This window comes from Protopterus annectens, chromosome 2.part1, assembly GCF_019279795.1.
Source record: "Protopterus annectens isolate FY-2018-M chromosome 2.part1, PAN1.0, whole genome shotgun sequence".
In the NCBI taxonomy this organism is placed as follows: domain Eukaryota; kingdom Metazoa; phylum Chordata; order Ceratodontiformes; family Protopteridae; genus Protopterus; species Protopterus annectens.
In genome coordinates this window covers 1,215,995,999-1,216,019,179 of record NC_056729.1, presented here as the reverse complement: position 1 = coordinate 1,216,019,179, position 23,181 = coordinate 1,215,995,999, and the positions used below count along the sequence as shown (strand labels likewise).

Below are 23,181 nucleotides of genomic sequence, written 5' to 3'. Positions count from 1 at the left end.
CGCTGAATTAATAGCTGTGTTCTTCAGTTGTGAATCTTAGTAACTATCTATGGTTTTGCTTATAGGAATATGCAGGTACCCCTCAGGTTCAGAGTTGTCATGAATGCTGCATGAGGTACGAGGGGTAAAAGTCCTTGGCAAGGTGATCATCTTGAATTTGGCACTTTCAGGTATTTGTATGGACGGGAAAGATCTAAAATTGGTTTCCCAGCACTGTATTTTGTTTTCTTACAACCTAGAACAGTCTAGAATAAAATCCAGTTCCTTCCTTCTCCTCCTCCAGGAAAACCACTCGAGTCTCTGGTACCTGAAAAATAAACTGACTGTGATCCTTGGAAATGGGGGGAGGGGGATATCTCTCTAGTGTGTTATCATTATAAACTGCAGGTGATACACTTCTTTTAAACTGCTTGACACCCACCCCACCAATCCTGAGTGACAGCCTCCAGTTGCTTATAAAGTCAGAAAATCTTCCTCCAAGTCCTGGAAGTTGGGAGGTGAGGAGGACTTAACGGAAGAGGAGGAGGGGGTAAACAAAGTCAGTCATGGTTGACTGTCTTGCGGGGATCATGACCCTCAGGGTCTCCAGGCTTCTCACTATGTCTTGCTCGTCACCCCTTTCTGTAGTGAAGTTTCTGCTGTAACTAGGCATGAAGGTTTGAAAAATCTGCCTACTAGACTGGCAGTCTTACCTTTCTCATCTGGTTTTTGTACAGTTCCTACGCAAGAGGAATGACGAGGAAATATTTGCATAAGGGAGCATTATGGATACTTGAATTCATATTGTCTACAAGCAGGCACATCCTGGCCCAGGCATGTCTTCTAATAACTGATCCTGTAGCTGCTGTGTGGTGATGCATCTACAGAATAACAACTACACTTTTTAGAATACTTGGGTCACTTAACAAGAAAGGTTGCAAAGGTCCAGCATTACAAAAAACTTCTTCTGGTCATCCTTAAATATGTTATTATATCCTGGCCAGACTACCACTACTTTCCCTACAACCACTAACTGTAATGAATCTATCTCCTCTCAGTTTCAGTTCAACTCCTACGTCACACAGACCATACTGCCTCCAGCTATCATTGATCCGGCCTCTTCCTTCTCCCTTCATTCACCAAATCCAAACTTCTCTCATTACTTCAATTTCACCCCTGTCCCTACCTCTACCATAAAAAAAAAAACTTCTACTTAAACTGAAATCTGCCACATACGCACCTGATAACATTTAATCAAAATACCTTAAAACAGCTGCTGATGCCATTGCTTTCTCTTATCGCTATATTGATAAACAGGTCCATATCTGAAAACTATACCTCTACCATCTGGAAATATTCCTACATTATTCCATTTGATGAAGGGGGTACATCAACTGACTCATAGCTATCTTGTCTTCACTTTCAAACATCCTAAAAAAGTGTATCCACTCACAGTTCATACAGTATCTTACCTCTAACTTACTCTTCAAAACACAGCATGCATTCTGACACCATCACAGTACAACCACTGCCCTCACGCACTTTACTAGCACTATAAATCATCATCAAAACAACGGTAAACGTGTCCACAATGTTGTCAGACTTATCTAAAGCATTCAACACAGTAGCACAACACTTACTGTCTGAACCTGTTTCTGTCAGACTCTCTCAATACTCACTTACATGGTTCCTTAGCTATCTGTCCAAAAGAAAACAAGTGGTCAAATGGCACCAGGATTATTCCGTATTTCTACTTGTCACACCATCAGAGGCCCACAAGGCTCAATCCTCCACACTGCTACACAACATGCAAATATAGCTCAATACGCTGATGGTTCTTCATTAATATGTACAGCCCCAACTCTATCCAAGCTCCAAGAAATTACCTAAATCTTTTTTTCATCTGTAAAACCCTAGCTGAAAAACATATACCTGTTCCTAAGTTTCAACAAAACAAAATTTATGGTCTTCACCCCAAAACACTATTACAATCAAAAGCAATCTTTCTTAACTTCAGCAAACAACACTAAAACAGAAATAATTACACACAGTAAATTAGTGGAAGTTGCAATAGATGAAAATCTCATATCTGACCACCATTATCTTACAAACCCTCAAAAAGACTAACCATAAACTGGTCTCTCGCTTCAGAGCCAAAGAGTATGTTGCAGACACAAAAAGACAAACATTAGCCTCAACATACTTACTCCCACGAAATTCTCTATGGATCACCCATCCTGAACAATTTACATGCCGCCTTTAAACCAAACTAGCCACTTGCTATAATAAAATTGCTAAATTTGCCGTAGAATCCATCACTGCCAAACCTCGAGACAGCTTAACTTGCTCGAGCTAAGCAACATCCCAAAATACTCACAATCAGTATCAGCACATAATCATATTTACTATCCAGACAACTATGAAACATTAAAATATTTTACTGCCTTACTCTCCTTCTTGGGGACTCTGTTCAATCCAACTTAGTCTAATAACTCAGCTGGACTCTCACTATATTCTTGCTACAGTGGATATAAAAAGTGTATGTATCCCTGTTAAAATGCCAGGTTTTTGTGATATAAAAAATGAAACCACAATAAATCTTTTCAAAATTTTTCCCACCTTTAATGTGACCTATAACCTGTACAATTCAAATGAAAAACAAATAAATCTGTTAGAGGAAAACATAAAAAAAAATGTACAATAAGCTGGTTGCATAAGTGTGCACACCCTTAAACTAATACTTTGTTGAAGCACCTTTTGATTTAATTATAGCATTCAGTCTTCTTGGGTAGGAGTCTTATCAGCATGGCGCATCTTCATTTGGCAATATTTGCCCACTCATCTTAGCAAAAGTGCTCCAAATCTGTCAGATTGCGAGGGCATCTTTTGTGCACAGCCCTTTTCAGGTCACCCCACAGATTTTCTATTGGATTTTGGTCTGGGCTCTGGCTGGGCCATTCCAAAACTTTAATTTTCTTCTGGTGAAGCCATTGTTTTGTAGATTTGGATGTATGCTTGGGGTCATTGTTGTGTTGAAAGGTGAAATTCCTCTTCATCTTCAGCTTTCTAGCAGATGCCTGAAGGTTTTGGGTCAAAAGTGACTAGTATTTGGAACTGTTCATAATTCCCTCCATCTTGACTAAAGCCCCAGTTCCAGCTGAAGAAAAGCAACCCCAAACACGATACTGCCACCACCTTGCTTCACCATGGGGATGGTGTTCTTTTGGTGATGCGAAGTGTTGTTTTTGTGCCAAAAGTATGTTTTGGAATTGTGGCCAGAAAGTTCAACTTTGGTCTCATTAGACCATAACACATTTTTCCCACATGCTTTTGGGAGACTTGATGTATTGTTTTGCAAATATTAGCCAGGCCTGGATGTTTTTCAGTGTAAGAAAAGGCTTCTGTCTTGCAACCCTACCCCACATCCCAGACATGGAGAACACCCCCTTATCCCCATTCCTATCTCAAAAATCAACCTAACACCTATCTCTACTCTTTTTATAACTGACCCTCTAAAATTGACTTATTATTTTGATAACCTCCATTACTTCCATCACACTTAATATCTTTATATTTACTTAGCATGCATTATTAGATCACAATCCATAAATGTTTTTTCTTTTTTCATTTCTAGCTCATTTTTTAATTATATGTATAATATATACTTGAATATTGTGCATTTCTGTCTTGTATCTGATATTTGTACAACGTGTATTACTTGCAATTCTGTTTCATTTTTGTTATTGTAAAACTATATTGGAGCTTTTCTCCCCTGGCCTCCATTGAAAATGTGCTCAACTTGGCCGATGGACTTTCCTGGTCAACAAACTGCAAATACATACATACGGGAGATTCTTGTCACATGTAGTATACAACCAGTACTTGCCAGAAATTCCTGCAGCTCTTTCAGTGTTGCTGTAGGTCTCTTGGCAGCCTCTCTGACCAGTTTTTATCTCGTCTTTTCATCAATTTTGGAAGGACGTCCAGTTCTTTGCAACGTCACTGTTGTCCCATATTTTCTCCACTTTTTGATGACTGTTGTCACTGTATTCCATGGTATATCCAAGGCTGTGGAAATTTTTTGGTACCCTTCTCCTGACTGATACCTTTCAACAATGAGATTCCTTTGATGCTTTGTAATCTGTTTGCGAACTATGGCTTTTGCTGTAGCAGGCAACTAAGTAAATGTCAGGAAAGTCCTAGGACAGCTGAACTTTATTTGGGGCAAGTCAGTCTCTTTAATTGATGGCAGGTGTGTACCCAAGAAGATCGCTGAGCATAGACCCACATGGAAGTTCTAACCAGCCGAGAGCACGTAATGCAGAGCAATGTTGAGCTCTACGTGGCATGTTAGCTGCAAATCTAGCTATTTTATTATAGCATTGCTCCAGTTGTGATTTAAGAGAGAACTGAATGTTAGTCAAAACAGATGCACTACACAGAACAGACAGTAAAGAATAAGAGTTAGCTAGGGTGATACTATTAGAAGGAGTAAGGAAATTCTTTGCTCTATATAGCAGACCTACTTTTATTATTATTTTTAATACAGTTTTGTATGTGAAGATCAAACTAAGTTGTCATATATGATGAGTCTAAGCAATCTAGTAGAGGTAACTACTTCAATAACTGTATTATTTAGAGAGATAATGTGGAAGCTACTTTTAGCACTGGCATGGTAACTTGGAAAAAAAAGTAGTAGTTTATTAGTCTTTTTAGAAATAAGTAAAAATAGATTTTATGTAGCCATGGTTTAACTGAGTTAAAGGCATATTGTGCCATGGACTGTTCTTTTAGTGGACTGTCAAATGAGCAGATGTGAGTTAAATCACTCCCTAGTAAAAGGACATGGAGGACGCTATTGCTCTTGTACTGTGAGAATGATGGCATGTTGGGAAGAGTTTGCCATGTAGAGAGTAACATAAGGAAGTGGATTTAGAGAGACAGCTTGCAAACGTTTACTTAAAGACTTGTTGGCCCAGCTTAAGAGTTCATGAATCAGACAAATGAGACTTGCAGATAGATTGGGTCTTGTTCAAATAAAACCACAGCTATATGTGAACAGCTGGTGTGTGTAGAGGTCTTTCCCCCATTATGTGAGTTGGGGAAGAAAGCAGATAGATTGATGGCCTGGTTGAGAGACATCTTATTTACTACTTTTGGCAAGCAGGAAGCAATAGCCCTCAGGGTCACCCTGTTCTTGTGGAAAATAAGAAAAGGAAGAATGGCCATGAGTGTCTCTAGTTTTGATACCGTCATAGCTGAAGTGAGAGCCAGAACAACAGTCTTTCAGGTGCAAAATGTGAGATTTGGTGAGGTTACTGGTAAAAGAGGGTGTGGGGCAGAATAAGCTTTTCTGCCATGAATCTGAGGTCACAAGGAGGGGGTAAAGTCTTCCTTGGTGGTCTTCCTTGGTGGTCTAAGATGCAGAACTCCTGTAAGGAACTGTTTCACCTCAGACCTGGACATAGCAGGAGGATTATGGAGCATGCAGGCAGAGATGGCCGACAAGTGGTCTTTGAAGGTGGAGTAGGCTTACTTGTGTATGTACCACATGACTGTCGTGTTGTCTGTGAATACTCAAAGAAGTCCCAACTTCCAGATTTGTGAGATGACCTGAAGAGCTTAGAAGAGTGTCCTCATCTCTTTCAGGTTAAAATGCTCCCTTTAGAATTTTGGCCATCTGCCCTGTGCTCTGTGGGTGCCACTTCATGCCCCCCAAGCCTTGTCCAAGGGACTAGCAGTGAGGAGGGGAGTTGTGGATTGAGTTTCAACTGATCCACCCACCATGACAGCTCCTCCTGAACAAGGTACAAGGGGAATCACAGTGTCTACACAATGAGAATGTTGGGACCAGACTGGTTCAAGGTACCACTGAAATTTCCTCATATGCAGTCTGGCTAGAGGGAGCAGTGAAATAGTGACTACTGTGATTCCCAGAGCTCTTAGGATTTTCCTGACTGAACATTGGCCAAGGAAGGAAAGGTTGTGAAAATAAGCTGTAAGATTCTGCACTTCTTCCTGAGGCACGTAAGCCTGCATGCTTCTGGTGTCTAGTTGCAGCCCAGCAACACTAGGTCCTGGGTGGGCTGGAGGCAAGCTTTGTTTGCAGCTGATGGTGATCCCCAAATGCATGAGGAGGTTGAGGGTGAACTGGAGATGTTGGAGCAAGATCTGTGATGAGGTAGCCTGGATTAGCAGATTGTCTAAGTAAGAAATTATCTGAATTCCCCAAGTCTGGCAGAATGCAATCACTGATGCTAGACACTGTGAAAACTACTGGGGCTATGACAAGCCCAAAAGGCAAAGCAGTAAACTGAAAATAAGAAGAGCCAGTACAGAACATCAGGAATCTCCTGCAAGAGGGGCAAACTGGTTGGTGGAGGCAGACACCCTTTAGATCTAGGGATACTAGGTTTGCCAGAGGAAGTATGAAAGGTAGCAGTGTTTGCAGTGATAGAATTCTGAAGGCTGGCACTTTTAAGAAGGTGTTTGGCAGACAGAGATCCAATACAGATCTCCATTGACCTCCTTTACTTGGAGCTAGGAAGAGTTTGGAGTAAACCACCCTTCTTATGAATTCTATGGACAGTGTTGTGTATCATGCTTGAACTTCTTGGAGTATGGGTAGGAGAAAATGGACTTGGTTGTGAGAAGGGGGGGGGTATGCCATTCAGAGGAGGAAGTTCTTTTCCAGGCCATGGTATAATCCTTTTTTATAATGGAAGGGCTGTAGGATGTTGACTTGTAAACAGTCACAGTGACTTATTCCCAAAAGAAGGCCTCCCTGATGTGGAAAACTCTCTGTGGTTTCTCTGGGCATCTCTTTCTGGGAGCCTTCTTGTATATATGAACAGGTCTGGAGTCCCTTCTACAGGCGAGGAAGCTGGAGTGTGCATTTCCAGGAGGCTGCTGTAACTTTTCTGGACCTCACTAATCTGTCTAGATTCCCACTCAAAACGTTTCATCATGTTAATAATACTCTCCAAATGAAGCCTCTTCAACAGGTGAATCAGGGAAATGGAGTCTATCATCAGAAGGGATTTGGTCAGTGAGTTTGAGAGGACTATGCCAGAGAATGATCAGAGTCAGAATCATCTTCAGAGGATGATGAATCCACCATAATTTTTCATGGTGTTGGAGGAGGGATGGCAGAAAATGACAAAGGTTTCAGGGCCATAATGGACTTGAGCAGGCCCTGAGAAAAGTCCATCCACTTCTTCTTCTTAAATGGGGGAGGAGAAGAGACAGGCTTAGTTTTTTAACATTTCTTTTTTGGTGCAATATCCACCTAGATCAAGTGGGGTGGTTCAAACCCCTGAAGTACATCAATTAACTTAGCAGGGATCTCTTCCCTAACTAGAATCTGTGGTATGCCTTTCAGGCCATCTGAAATTACTGCAACTCACCTTTTCTGTGGGACTAGTTTTCTCAATTGTAAGGCCGTCCAATGTCATAACAGCCTCTAGCGGGGTCTTGGTAGAGGTATAATATTAATTTATTTATTTAACATTTGTTGACCGGGAAAGTCCGACTAGGTTCCACAGATCCTGTTTTCAGCGGAGACCCTGGGAGAAATGCTCCAGAAGCATGTCTTTAGAATGTGGGAGGAAACCGGAGTACTCGGTGGAAACCCACGCTAATGCAGGGAGAACATGCAAACTCCACACAGAAGGCACCCCAGCCGAGAATTGAACCGGAGAACCTCTTGCTGTGAGGCAACAGCATTAACCGCTGCACCACTGCGCCGCATAATAGATAGAGTTGGACATAGTGTGGGTCCTGGAATCTCAATGGGTGCATCTAAATCACAAAAGGTGGACTCAGTATCCAGCCTGGTTCTTTTAATTTTTTTCCCTGAGGTGTGGAGGCACATCTCGGGAAACGGGATCCAACATCTTGGAGTGGGCCATATGCTTCAGACATTGGGTGTCCAAGAAAGTGTTCAGCAAAGCCAGATGGAATTGCAAAGTCTTTGGCACAAAGAGCTGGCAGATGAAAGAGGTCTTGTAGTTATGTTCCACACTTACAATAGACACTTGGGTATTTAGATCTTTGTAAAGGATTTGCCTACTGCACTCGCACTTACCCCCTTATCTGACATCAAATATAGATACAGTAAATAAACAAGGTTCCTCAACGGGTCATTTAAGAAGCTACGGTCACAATGACCAAATGATGATCAGTCCAACAGATATGCGACCTGCATTCGGGCTGGCAGCGAGACATTCTGATTATCTACACTCGTAGATTCACCTATATACCCCTCTGCTTATGAGCAGAGACCATATGTTCTTTGGAAAGATTTCAGTCTAGATTTCTGTAGCTTCATGGCAAATCCCAGATTCTGCAAGCATTGCTGAACAGTGAAGATGGCCCTTATTGCCTCCTTCTTCAAAACTGCTTGCAAGACGTGATCATCCAGACATAGATATATTTGTATACACTTTGCCCTAAATTGGACATCCACTGTGACAGACGTTTTGTGAAAACTCAAAGTAGTGGTAAGCTAGAAAAATAAAGAGGTAAACTGGCAGCAACTGTCAAGAATCTGAGAAATGTCCTGTCCTTCTTGTGGGTGGGGATCATGTAGACATGCATGCTTTAGATCCACTGTAACCATTGCTGCCTTTGGACTCAGCAAAGGAAAAAGAGACTGGAAGGTTAATATTTGGAAATTTCATACTGTGAGAAACGTAAATCTAAAATGTGTTTCTGTGGACCATCTTTTCTTGAAATCAAGAAAAGCGCTGACTGAAAACCTTTCCTCTCTTGTCACCCTAGGATTACCTGTTTCCTTATTGTAACATGAACTGCAGCACTGGTTTGACTAGGTGTTCTTTTTGATATACTTTTATAGATTTAAGTATGAGGCAATGAGTGTATACACCACTACAAACCTAGTTTCTAAACCATATTCAAAAGATCCTCCATCCTCAAAGAACAGCAACACAAGAGAGAGAGAGTTGGAAGGTACTGGAATGTTCACAGAGGTACCTTCCCAAAAGGATAGAAGGTCTAAACAATATGTCCTGGAAGTACCAACTCAAAGCCCTGTCCGTATACTCAGTATTCTGCAGACTGCTAAGAGACGACTTGTGTCTGGCATACAAGGCATCTTCCGACCCTTTACTGATGGATTTAGTGCACATCAGTATGTCAAATGGCATTAGAAATGCTCAGTTTAGGGATCAAAACTTCTTCTACAACATCAACAGAATGGTTTGTGGAGGGACAGTTATAGTTACATAAAGCAAAGTACATCTCTGTCTATATTCATGCGCAAGTTACATCTATGGATGGGAAACAGAACATTTACTCCAGGACTGCCCCTTTTACTATTAATTGACAGAGGCAGCTCCCAAATCTTTATCCCATGCACGGGTCAAATAAAATTATCTATAGTACAATCTCAGTCATTCTCATTAGGGGTAATATATAATTATCAATCACGGGATGGATAAGGTCAATCTATAACCAAATGGGATAGGTTATCTCTAGCACAAAAAGGGAAATTGGCTAGGCTTAAAATGGCCCATAAGGACAGCCTGCCTAGTACTTAACTATGAACCTATGACACACTATACTGAAGGTATTGCTAGTTGTTTGTTAGTAATTATGAAAATAAGCAAGGTTTCCGTATGTATCGAAAAATTGAAAAAACAAGCGTCTTACACACTGCTGCATGGCATCAGGTGAAACCAGGCGCTGAAGAAAACTACCATTTGCAGTTGCACTGTAAGCTGCACATCTTGAAAGGTGTTTAGTTTTAGCTCCATTGCTAGTTATACAGTCAAGGATATGTTTTCATATTTTTGTGAATATCTCAGTAATCATGCACTCAGATATACATTTCTTGCTGCCATGTGAAAATTATGCCTAGTTAACAAACTTGTTTTAACAACAAATGTCTAAGTTGTACAATTTCCATGATATGACAATTTGTTTGTGAAAGTTAAGCAACAATTATAATTCTTGGTTTGTACACTTTAAAAGATAGTATAAAGTAGTACTGTGACTATACCACAGATAATTTGAGGAGACCGATGCATGGGTTAAAGCATTCACGAGTTGCATCTGTCCATCAGCAGTAAAGGGGAAATTCCTGTGGTAAATTTTCTGTTTCCTAGCCACAGACCTAAGCTGCATTTGAAAATGGATGGGATGAACTTTGTTTTATGCGGCTAGGGGGAGGGGGGGGTTGTTCCACAGCAGCGGAATCCTCTGCAAAACATACCTGTCCTTCCAAACTATTATGCTGATGTTGCAAAAGAGTTTTAGATCCCTAGACCAAATATTTCTGATGCCATTTGACTTGTTGATGTGCAGTAAGTCCATCATAAATGGGTGACAGGCTGCCTTGTATGCCAGATGCAAGTCACCTCTTAGCAGTTTGAAGGATACAGAATACAGTGACAGGACTTTGAGTTGGTCCATGTAGGACACGTTGCTCAGGCCTTGTATCCTTTTAGTAATATCTCTGTGGGCATTCCAGTTCTTGCATGAAAGGGGGGGGGCATTATATACAATGATTTCCCTAAAGAGAGCCGAGTAAAGATGGACAATGGCATGCCTAAATATAGACACAATCCCTTTGTTTATAAGCCGTGTAATACAGAAGGACTTTCGTACAACAGACGCATGTTGGTGAAAAGTTAGGAAGTTAGGTCACTGTCCACATAAGTTCCCAAACAAGTGGGTCAACTCTTAGGGTATATTGTGAATGTGGTAGTTCCCTGTAAAATATAACAAACATAAAAATATAAATTAGGCATTGACAATGAATTTTCTTTCCTCTCACCATGCATTTCTCTAATGCAGGACATCCTGGATTAACAATCTTAGTACCATCTGGCTAATAACTCCTTGCCCTAATACTGCCTGTCTTTAGCTGCTAAGTAGATTAGTTAAAAAAATCAGACCCAAAAAGGTCTAGACTCCATAAAAAGCTCTGTGTGCAAACTGGAAGAAAAGAATGTGTTATAACCTTGAATGAGTTAACATGTTGCTAAAGTAGTACCAGATGCAGAATGACTGAATCAGCACACCATGTAATACATCCATCTCTCTAGAAGCACAGCTGCACACCACCTAGTGCTGAACACCTTTTGCAGAACATAATGAATTGCATTTACCTGTGTTCTGTTTTAAGGTACTCCACTACAGCCATCAGTTCTAATATCTGAGTCTTGAGTTCCTCTACTGCACCTCTGTTCAAAACATCCGGTTCTGTCTTAGTCTTGGCATCTACGATGCTGGGTGCTGGAGAGTTCGGTTTCAGAATGTCAGCAGCTACTATAGTTGAAGATGCAGGTGACTGAAAAACAAGGAGTAAGAAAAATCAAAATGCACTCTCTTAGAAGAAGGTCCAAAACAAATTCTGCTTTTAATTCAGCTCTGAGGAGCAAGTAGTGGAAAGTCTGCTTAATACGTCCATCTGTGCTGGAAAAAAGGATTAAGAGTTGATAGTGTGGGCATGCACTACCCAGCATGAAATACACAGAAACATGTAGAACATTTTCCAGACTTAACTTTCTCATTATTAACCAGAGAAATACTCACATTTGCTGCACTTACCACTGCTCTGATGTTTTCATTACTTTTTTTTTTACTTTCAAATTTGCCATTAAATACTTCAGTCAACTCCACCTCCCTGTTAGGCTGCATTAACTGTAGAATTAAGCAGCAGAACAGTTTTACATGTGAAGATCACACATTGACCAAACTATTTACTTCATCTATTTTTATTTATTTAATCAATTTAACTGAAACTACTTACTTCTGTTTTTATTTTTTTATCAAATACATTAACCCCAAAACTGCCTGTCTCAGGCAGTTGGGAAGGTGGCCTAATGGTTAAGGTGTTTGCCTTACAAACACAAGGTGCAAGGTTTGAGTATCACAAGGGATAATTGGCTAGGCTTAAAATGGCTCGCAAGGGCAGTTAGCTTAGTACTAACCTATGAACCTATGCAACCATTTGTATATATTCTAATCCATACCTTGGTCAAAATGGAAGTTATGACATTTATTTCACCATCTGTTGCCAGTCTCGTAGCACTTGTCATCATCAGGCAAAGTAAAAACTGCCTGATGTTCACAAATAATGACCTTTTAATTATAAAAACTGTCTACTTGTGAGAGAGAAATACCTAGCCAAGCATGAGCCCACACATCCTGTGAGCATCATTCACTTCAAGACACTTTGCACATATTCCTATGCAAAGGCACTGCAAAAAATCTTAGCCTAAGCTGCAAAAGTGTATTAAGTGCAACAACTATTATATGCCGAACTGAGAGTCACCAGGAAACAGCATCTGTTAGACCAATTACATCTAAACATTCATCAAACACAAACAAAAACGTACTAATGATTGGTGTCTCCATAATTAGACACACGTATTCTGCGCTCATGAGTCTGGACAAAAGCAGGGTGTGACAGTGAATCATCACTCAGAGGCCAAGATTGCCAAAGTTTCAAGAGCCTTTAGAACCCTTAAAACAGACAAATATGATCATGGTATTGTGGTGGGTCATCGATCTGGCACACTGAACCCTGAGGGATAAGGAGAGAGATATGATGGAGTTCTCCACGCATGTCACAAATGCAGGTAAGAGCCTAGTTTTGAGTGGAATTCTTCCATCACCAAAAATGATGCCAAAGTTTAAAAGAAAAGATGACTGGCTTTAACAAATAGTTACACACCTGACATCATTCTAGAAAAATCTAGTATGCATCAGCATGGAATGGGATGCTTGACAACCATATGTGCCCTGCACCTCTCATTCCAAGGCTTCCATATACTGTTGAAAGCTTTTGCTTTCCCCATTGTACTTTTTCAGGCAAGGTACAGCTAATAGACCTCGCAACCTAAACTCCAAAACAAATTTAACACTGGATCATATTAATATGGGTCTACTTAATATCAGAAGTCTTAAACAACAAATTGCTGGACCTTGAAACCCCCCTGCACTCGGACTACATCAATATTGCTGTTGTTGCAGAGACCTGGTTTATGTGTGGAAGAAGCACCCACTTAGTACTTTTTTACCTTTTAGTTTTACTCATTTGGATGGTCAGTTTTTTCAACAAAAGAAGGGAGTTGCGATGGGCGCTAGTTGTGCCCCAATATTTGCTAATATAGTTCTATTACAATGGGAAAAGCATTACATTTTTCACGACAATGTGCCACCCTGGCATTTTTATGCCAGGTTTTTGGATGACATTTTTTTTTTGCTTGGGACATTAAAGACAGACACTGACAAATTTGTTGACTATTTACATTCCACAACTTGTTTTTTAAAGTTTACACACCATTATAGTAAGGAAAGTATTAGTTACTTGGATGTATTGGTGTATAAAGATGATACCAATAGATGCATATGGAGTTCTGTTTTTAGGAAAGCAACTTATTCCAACAGTATATTGCACTACAGTAGCTCCCACCCTGCCCACCAGAAAAGAGGAATTATTAAGGGGCACTATATTAGATTAGCCCGTATGATTATGATTTCCAGTGACACTTTGTTTCACAAGGAATGTGACAATTTAAAAGATATGTTTATGGCTAGAGGATAGCACCCTGAGTTGGTTGATTTTACACACAGAGAGGTTCTTAATAAGAGGATACAGGGTATGGTTGTGCCTATTTTGACCAACAACAAAAGGTGGTTCAGAGAGAACAAAAGGGTCAATATACCTGTTCACTTATTACTACATACACCCAAGAATATAGTGATATTCGGGACATCATTAAACAAAAAGTACAGTTTTGTACCTACCATAAATGTAGATGTTCGAGTGTTCACCCTGCTGCAGTCATCACACTTGGGTTATCCTGCCATCAGGCGGTCCCCGCAGTCGGCCTGAGTTCCAAAGTCTTGGTCCGGCGTCGGTTGCTGTCGCTTCTTCCCTGACGTCAGTGCGCCAGGGGTATATAAGTGGCATCCGACGCCATTTTCTTCAGTTTTTCTTGCCCCAGATGTCAGGTGCCCCCAATAGGTAGGCAATATATATATATATATATATATATATATATATATATATATATCTACAGAGCTATATAAAAAAAATACATAAAAAAATAAAACAATACCTTCAGGCACAAGCAAATACACCACAGAGGTTGTATAGGATAGAATGGTATAGACAAGTCCAGCTAGTTCAGAGGGGATGGATGGAAAGTAACCTGGACTGCAGCAGGGTGAACACTCGAACATCTACATTTATGGTAGGTACAAAACTGTACTATGTTCATTGTGTTACCCTGCTGCAGTCATCACACACGGGTTGAATTCCAAAGCTAAGGATGGATGGATGGTGGAGTTAAACAGAGTTAGAAGAAGCTATTAGGCCCTGCAAAACTGCAGTGGCAAAACCAGCTCTAGTCTTAGAATATAGAGGTACGTGACGGTGTTTGGTGAAGGTGTGCACTGAACTCCAAGTTGCAGCTTCCAGAATATCCTTGGTTGGCACCCCCCTGAGAAAGGCTGCTGATGTAGCTGTAGCCCTGGTGGAGTGGGACCTAATATTAGCAGGTACCGGTTTCCAATGATGCGTGTAGCAGAAAAGTACAGTTTTGTACCTACCATAAATGTAGATGTCCGAACTGGATAGCATCTGCAGTCATAACAAGTGGGTTGTCCTGTCGTCAGGCAGCCCTGCAGTCGGCCGGATTCCAAAGTCCGGGTCCCTGATGTCGCACTCCACCCGACGTCATCTCTGTTGGTCTTCGGGTATAAAAGCATCAGCCGACGCCATTTTCCTCAGTGTTTCTTGCCCCAGATGCCAGTAGCCCTCTTGCAGGCTAAAATTTGGATAGATGCCAATGTTTCCAAATAGATAGAGGTAAACACAACAATAAGCATATATGTACATATATACAAACAAATACACCATAAAAGACTCCCCAACAGCTAGCTATTAGGAGGGTAAACACCCTAGGAGTACCACAGAGGGGAAGGAGGGTAATCCTGACTGCAGATGCTATCCAGTTCGGACATCTACATTTATGGTAGGTACAAAACTGTACTATGTCCTTCATGGATGCATCTGCAGTCATAACAATGGGTAGAATACCATAGCCAACTAGGGAGGAGGATAAAAGTAGATTATGGTGTGTTTAGGATCCCTTGCAGTACAGCAGTGGCAAACCCTGCTCGGGATCTGGAATATAGAGGCAAATTATAATGCTTGGCAAATGTATGCACGGAGGTCCAAGTAGCGCCTCAATAATGTCTTTGGTTGCCACCTCGTAAGAAGGCTGTGGTAGTGGCTGTTGCCCTTGTAGAATGAGGTCTTATGTTCTGTGGAATTGGTTTTCCATGGAAGGAGTAACAGTATCGTATGCAATTTCCTATCCATTTGGAGATTGTCTGTTTGGAAATAGCTTTTCCTTCCCTTCCTGTTGCATAGGCTACAAAAAGTTGGTCAGTCTTTCTGCTATTTTTGTTCTGTCCAAGTAGTAGCGTAGCTGTCTATGTACATCCAAGGTATGCAGTATTCTTTCCCTCTGTTTTGTGGGTTGGGAAAGAAGGTAGGTAGGTGGATTGCCTGGTTTAAAGATACTCTGGATACCACCTTGGGCATAAATGTAGGATTAGTTCTCATGGACACTCTATCTTGGTGGAAGATTAGGAAGGGTTGCACTGCCATTAAGGCCTGTAGTTCTGAAACCCTCCTTGCTGAAGTAATTGCCAGTAGGAAAGCAGTTTTCCATGACAGGTGTTGTAGGTCTGCTGTTGCTGCTGGTTCAAAGGGTGATAGTGTCAACTTTTCTAGCACAAAGTTTAAATCCCAGGCTGGTAATGGTGGTTTCCTTGGAGGTTTTACATTCTTGATTCCTCTGAGGAACTGCCTGAGCAAAGGAAAAACAGGTGGATCAAAGCTGTATTCTGCTGAAATAGCTGATGCATGTATCTTGATGGAGGAGTAGGACAGGCCTGAATGAAGAAGTTCGCCAGATACTCCAGAATGTTAGGCATATCTATGTTTGACACATCTTTTCCTCTTTCGGTACTCCAAATGACAAACCTTTTCCATTTTCCAGCATAGTTCCTTCTTGTTGAAGGTCTGCGTGCTTCAAGAATAATGTCTTTAACTCTTTGGGAAAGTTCTGGATTAGCTGCTGCTATGTGATGTTCCATGCAGTCAGTTGCAGCGTTTTAGGTTTGGATGTATGATGCTGTAGTTGTTCTGAGTTAACATCAAAGGCATCAGGGTATTGGCCACATATTGTTCGAGACATGCTCTTCAGTAGTGGGTACCAGTGTTGTCTTGGCCAGTTTGGGGCTATCAGGATTATCCTTGGACGTTCTTCCTTGATTTTTAGTAGTACCTTGTGTATCAAAGGAAGAGGTGGGAATGCATATGCTGTTAGGCCTTTCCAGTTGAAGGAGAGTGAGTCCACTTTCCATGCTAGTGGGTGGAATGTCCTTGTGCAGAATTTTTTGAGCTGGTGATTGAGAGGTGATGCGAATAGGTCTATCTGTGGCATTCCCCATTTCTTTGAGATGGTCTTGAAGATGTCCGGGTGCAGCTTCCATTCGTGGGCATCCGAAGTGGTTCTGCTTAATGTGTCTGCTAGAGTATTGTCTTTCCCCGGTACAAACATTGCCCGTAACTGAATGTTGTAGCTGAGTGCCAGGGTCCACAGCTCCAAGGTCATTCTGCATAGGGGGTATGAATGAGTGCCTCCCTGTTTGTTGATGTACCACATGACTGTGGTGTTGTCTGTCCTTATCATCAACTGGCCCTCTTTGAGGAATGGTTTGAACTTTTGGATTGCCAGTTTTACTGCCAGCATTTCTTTTAGATTGATGTGCAGGTGAAGTTGATCCTGTGTCCACAATCCTTGCACGCATTTGTCCAGCATGTGGGCCCCCATCCTAGGTCTGAAGCGCCTGTTGTGATGGTCTGGCTTGGTTGACATCTGCGAAAGGGTAGGCCTGGGTTTGACTGGCATGCCTGAGCCCACCATAGGAACTCCTGTTTTAAGCATGGAATTAGTGGGATTTCTGTTTCTAGACTGTGCCTGTGTTGGGACCATAAATTCTTTAGGTACCACTGTAGTTTCCTCATATGTAGTCTGGCAAATGGGACCAAGATTATGCATGATGCCATGAAGCCCAAGGCCTGCAGAAATTTTCTTGCTGTTAACTTGTTCAGTTTTGTTAGTGCCAAGAAGTAAAGAGGAAGTTCTTTTGTTTTTCTGTAGTCAGGAATGCCATTTGTTGTACTGTGTCCAATTCCGCCAAGAATGTCCTTGTTTGGGATGGTATCAGCCTTGACTTTTGTAAATTGACTGTGTATCCCAGTCCTTGTAGCAAGTAAATGACCCTTTGTAAATCTGTTGTCAGCTTGCTTTTGTTGTCCCTTGTAGTAGGCAGTCGTCCAGGTATGGGTAAATCTGAATTCCCTGTAGTCTGCAATGGCGATTACTGATGCCAGGCATTTTGTGAATACTCTGGGCGCAGTAGATAAGCCAAAGGGCAATGCTGAGAATTGATAGTGCTCTGATCCTGCAAGAAATCTGAGGTATCTTCTGCAGATTGGTCGAATGGGGACGTGCAGGTATGCCTCCTTGAGATCTAGAGTTACCAGCCAAGACTCCTTGCCCAGCATGGGAAGAAGTTGCTGTAGGGTCAGCATTTTGAATTTTGGGACAATGATGTATGTATTTAAGGTGGACAGGTCGAGAATTGGTCTCCAACTTTTTCCTTTCTTGGAACTAGGAATAGTCTGGAATAGAACCCCTTTCCTTGTTCTGCTGTTGGCACTCTTTCCACAGCTCTCATGTTTGCTAACTCCATTATCTGGAGCCTCTGTTTTTGATTTGGAGGTAGATTTGGCATTCCTCTATTGACTGGTAAAGTGTGGAAGTGAAACCGGTAACCTTGATCTATGGTTTGTAAAATCCACTTGTCTTTTGTTATGTAGTGCCAGTTCTTTGAAAATAAGGTTAACTTTCCGCCTAGAGGAGCTGCTATTTGTTCCCTGGTAGGCGGAGTTAGGATTAAGTCACTGTGGTTGTGCTGATGTAGTGGCAGTGGCTGCGTCTGTGCCTCTGTTGTTACCTTGCCACTGTCGTCCTCTGTAGGCACCTCCTCTAGATTGGTTTCTGCCTCTGGAACGTCTATTCCTGCCCCTTTGAAATTTTGTGGAGTCAGGAAAGGACCAATTTTTGGCAGGCCAGTTCCTGCTAAACCTTGGGGGTTGAACCTGCAAGAAATCTTTAACAGTTTGAACAGATTTTGCCTTTTCTTCCATTTTCTTCATAACCTGCTGGGCAGGTGTACCAAACAAACTTGTCTTGTCCATAGGAGCATCTAGCAATTTAGCTTTAACATGATCCGGTAAAGCTTGTTCCTTTAGCCATGCATGCCTTCTTAAAACTGTGCCTGTCATGGCTGATCTAAATGAAGCCTCCAGTGCATCATAGCCACATTTTAAGGAATGGTTGCTAACCTGTTGTATGTTATTTACCATCTCTAATACATATTTCTTATCAAGAGATTCATCAGTGGTTAGTTTTTTAGTTAACTGATCAAGCATAAACTCTTGGTATTGTATCATGTGAAACTGACAGTTTAAAGCTCTAGCTGAGAGAGTAGCTGAAGTGTAGACCTTTTTACCCCATCTGTCTAATGACCTTGCTTCCCTTTCAGAAGGAATAGGGTTTTAGCTGTGGTCGGCTACTGCCTTGGGACCCTGGGATATAGTTTCTGGGTCTGCAAGTGGGGCCTTGTAAAGGTGGTGATGAGTATCTGGCACCCTGTAAAATCTGTCTGGTTTGGCAGGGGCTGGGGGTAAAGAATCTGGAGCGGAGCAAACATCATTGAAAGCATCATCCACCACAGAGAGAACAGGAGGTATAGCTAAGGGCCTGTGCTGTGGGAGGTGCAGAAAGGTCCTAAGTCTTTTTCTGGAGTCTGAAAAATCCTGTTGCTGCCATTGGAACTGTTCTCGCATGGCATGCAAGGTTTCCCCAAAGGAGAATTTTTCTGGTGGGGAAGCAGCTGGAATGGATTCTTCAGCATCAGAATCTTCAAAATTGGAGAAAGGAGCCTCTGGCTGGTCAGTGATGTCTGATTCATCAGCAGAAACATCAGAAGACACTGGCTCAGGGGGCTCTGCCCTAGGTCTCTTCTCTGGGGGCTGAGAGGCCCTGTCTGGGTGAGATTGAGATCCTCTAATTAAAGAAATTAAATCTTCTGCCAAAGAAAGCATTTGAGAACTAGAAGAGGGCCTGGATGTGGGGGGTTTAACAGGCACTGATTTAGTAGTCTTGGCTGCTTTAACCCTGGCGAAGGCCTTAATGGACATGGCTGCTGGAGGCCTAGCAGCACCACGTGCTGGGGTAGAGACATCCAAGGGGATGGTGTCTGATAAGTCAACCACCGTAGTGGGTAAAATTTCTGAGGTCGATTCAAGAGTTGTAGCGGGGGCCTCAGTTGTAAGAATAGGTTCAGCTGTACTTTGATCAGTTTTCTCGGTTTCGTCCGAAACCGAGACACCGCTGTTTGCTTTACCGTGGTTTCGTGTCGGTCTTTATCTTTGCGTTTTTGGAAGATTGGGTAGTCGGAGGATCCGGCGGCATAATGTACGCAAAATCAGTACCGAAAAACTGTTCTGCAAAGTCCGACCGGCCTAAGCGCTCGGTTGAAGGAGGCACAGGCGAACAGGCTGCTACGTCGTGGGCTGGGCCTAAACAAGGCAGACAGTAAGAGTGGAAATCTTTATGAGGTATTTGTTTCCCACAGGTTAAACAATTGTTAACTTTTTCTGACATCGGCTGAGGCAAGAAAGAGTCCCCAACGGGGTACTTAGCTTTAGAAGTCTTCGATAGAAGTAATCTCTGGATCCGATCGACCGGCACTTGCGAACAGCTTCTGCTTCGGGCGCCACGCGGCAAGAAAGACTGAGGAAAATGGCGTCGGCTGATGCTTTTATACCCGAAGACCAACAGAGATGACGTCGGGTGGAGTGCGACATCAGCCGAAGCCGGACCCGGACTTTGGAATCCGGCCGACTGCAGGGCTGCCTGACGACAGGACAACCCACTTGTTATGACTGCAGATGCATCCATGAAGGACATCGTATGCAATGTCCTATCCATTTTGAAATGGTCTGTTTTGAGATAGCTTTTCCTTGTGATCCTGCAGCAAAGGCTACAAAGAGCTGGTCAGATTTTCTGAAAGCCTTAGTTTTATCCAAGTAGTAACGTAATTGCCTGTGAATGTCCAAAGAGTGCAGGAGTCTTTCTCCTTTGTTCTGGGGATTTGGGAAAAAGGTGGGTAAATGAATGGTTTGGTTTAGGGCCACACTGGATACCACCTTTGGCATAAAGGAAGGGTTAGTTTGTAGAGGGACTCTGTCTTGATGAAAAATGAGGAAAGGCTCCACTGCCATTAGTGCCTGTAGCTCTGAGACTCTTCTAGCTGAAGTTATTGCTAGTAGCAGGTCAGTTAAATCAGCTGAAAAAGCTGGTTCAAAGGGCGGCAGTGTAAGCTTTTCCAGAAAAAAGTTGAGATCCCAAGTAGGTGTTGGTGCTCTCCTGGGAGGTCTTATGTTCTTAGCCCCTCTGAGGTACTGTCTTAGGAGTGGATGTGAAAATAAAGGAGGATCCGTGTTGTAATGAGCTGAAATTGCTGAGGCGTGGATCTTAATAGATGAAAAGGAAAGTCCTTTGTGCAACATCTCAGTTAAATATTGTAGAATCTGAGGAATGTTTGGATCTAGGGGACTTTGGCCTTTAGCCTGGTTCCAGGACAAAATCTTTTCCATTTGTCTGAATAGGTTTTCCTGGTGCTGGGCTTCCTGGCCTCCAAAATGATATCCATAACAGCTTTGGATAGAAGTGTTGGCTGGTTGTTTAGGTAATTTGCCATGCAGCCAAGGTTAAAGTCTTGAGCTGGCTGTGTAGAATCTGATTGTCTCGCTGGGTGAGCAGGTGTGGAATTTGTGGTAAAATCCATGGTGGGCTGTGGGCCATGTTCCTTAGAATTGGATACCAGTGCTGGCGTGGCCAGTCTGGTGCAATGAGTATCATTTGTGGTCTGTCTACTCTGACTTTCAGCAGTACCTTTTCTACAAGAGGCAGTGGAGGAAAGGCATACACTGTTAATGTTTTCCAACTGAATGAGAGGGCGTCCACTTTCCAAGCTTGTGGATGGAATGTCCTTGTGCAAAATTTCTGATGTTGGTAGCAAATAGATCTATGTCTGGGCGTCCCCATTTTTGAGTTATCATTGCAAATACTTGTGGATCTAGTTTCCACTCGTGGGGATCCATGATGTTTCTGCTTAGGTTGTCTGCCAATTTGTTTTTCTTTCCTGGCAGGAATTGTGCTTGTAATTGAACTTGGTAAGACAGTGCTGTGTTCCACAAGGTCATTGCTTGCCTGCATAGAGGGTAGGAATGTGTGCCCCCTTGCTTGTTTATGTACCACATTACTGTGGTATTGTCCATCTTTATTATTAGTTGTCCTGGGTATAAAAGGTCCTTGAAAGCTGTTAGGGCATTCTGTACTGCTAGCATTTCTTTTTGATTGATATGCAGATGTCTTTGATCTGTAGTCCATTTGCCCTGAATGCACTGTCCTGCCATGTGTGCTCCCCAGGCATAGTCTGATGCATCTATTGTCATAGTTTGCCTGGCTGTGGGTAAGGTGAAAGGCTGACCCTTGTTGAGGTGACATGCTTGTGCCCACCATAGAAACTCCTGTTGGAGGCAGGGAATGAGTGGCATCATTGTTTCCAAGCTGTGGTTGTGCTGAGTCCATACGCTTTTCAGGTACCATTGTAATTTCCTCATATGCAGTTTTGCAAATGGTATTAGTAGTATGCAAGATGCCATGAAACCCAAGGCCTGCAGAAATTTTTCTTGCAGGGAGTTGGGTCTTTGTTGCCATTGTTTTTAAGTATTGAGTCAGCTGTTGTTGCTTGTCTGGCGTGAGATAAGCCATCTGGGTCGTTGTATTCAAGCTGGCATCCAGGAATATTATGTTTTGTGAGGACAGTAGTTTTTATTTCTTTTCGTTTACTGTGTACCCTAGGCAACTTAGAAGGTGTTTGACAAATGCCAGATGCTTTAAAAGAATGTCCTTGCTTTCTGCATGAATAAGGCAGTCATCCAGGTATGGGTATATTTGAATTTCTCTTTGTCTGCAGTATGCAATTACTGGTGCCAGGCATTTTGTGAAGACCCTGGGCGCAGTAGATAAGCCAAAGGGCAGTGCAGAGAATTGATAATGGGTTGAACCTGCAGTGAAGCGGAGGTGTCTTCTGCAATTTTGTCTGATAGGGTTACTAGCCTGGTTGAGGTTACGTTACTAGCCAAGCATTCTTGCCCAGCATGGGAAGAAGCTGCTATAGTGTTAGCATCTTGAATTTTGGTACTTGTAGATAGATGCACAAAACACACCAAAAATCCTGAATAAACTGTAAAAGCAAAAAATGATGGTTCCAAGTCGCCAAGGATGATACAAAAATTCTTTATTCCAACAAAATAAATGGTAAGCGCTTTCGTCTACCAGGAAAAGCCGAAAGACACAAACAAATTCATATGCTTAGTTTTCTGTTTCCTTTTGACAGGAAAATGGGGCTAAGCATGTTACTAATGGTGGCAGCAACTTCTCCAGGTATAGCCACAGAATTCTGACACAGCAGAGAAGCCTTCTATGTTTCTTCTCCCAGGACTGACAAAAGTGGCTCTTTCTTGTCCACTGAGGGGATTCCACAGCTGCAGAGTACGTGGCTAATCCCCAGCCTATAGGGGCCGTAGGTGTTACACCAAATGGCCACAGCAGTCACTCACCTGCAGCTGAGGCAAAATTGCTACCCTACAGTGATGAGACACACACTGTTTGCTTAACTTTTTCTGAAAGAAGGACCGACTATGGGGCCAATAGTTTGATACAAAGTCAATCCAAAAATGGTACCTCTTTTGTCAGGGAAGACCAGCAGCAAAACTACAAGTCTTTAAAACTCACTTTTTCTCTCAGCCACTGATTCCCTTCCGGTAATGTAGATAGATGTTCAGAATTGAAAGATCCAGAATGGGTCTCCATGCTTTTGTATTTTCTTGGGACTAGAAAGAGTCTTGAGTAAAATCCTTGCCCTTGCTCCTGTGTAGGTACCTGTTGAATGGCTCTCATGTCCATGAGAGCTGTAATTTGTTTTTGTGCCTCTGCCTATTGATTTGGT

General features: G+C 42.2%; 1 protein-coding gene across 6 annotated transcripts in view; it reads right to left on the bottom strand.

Annotated features, from left to right (window-relative positions):
• Window positions 1-23,181, bottom strand: part of LOC122794391 (CD2 associated protein) — a 3,269,826-nt gene that overhangs the window by 69,423 nt on the left and 3,177,222 nt on the right. For all 6 annotated transcript variants that reach the window (XM_044062740.1, XM_044062738.1, XM_044062742.1 and 3 more), the window contains one exon: window positions 11,112-11,293. In XM_044062740.1, coding sequence (XP_043918675.1) covers window positions 11,112-11,293 — 182 coding nt within the window. The remainder of the gene's footprint in view (window positions 1-11,111; window positions 11,294-23,181) is intronic.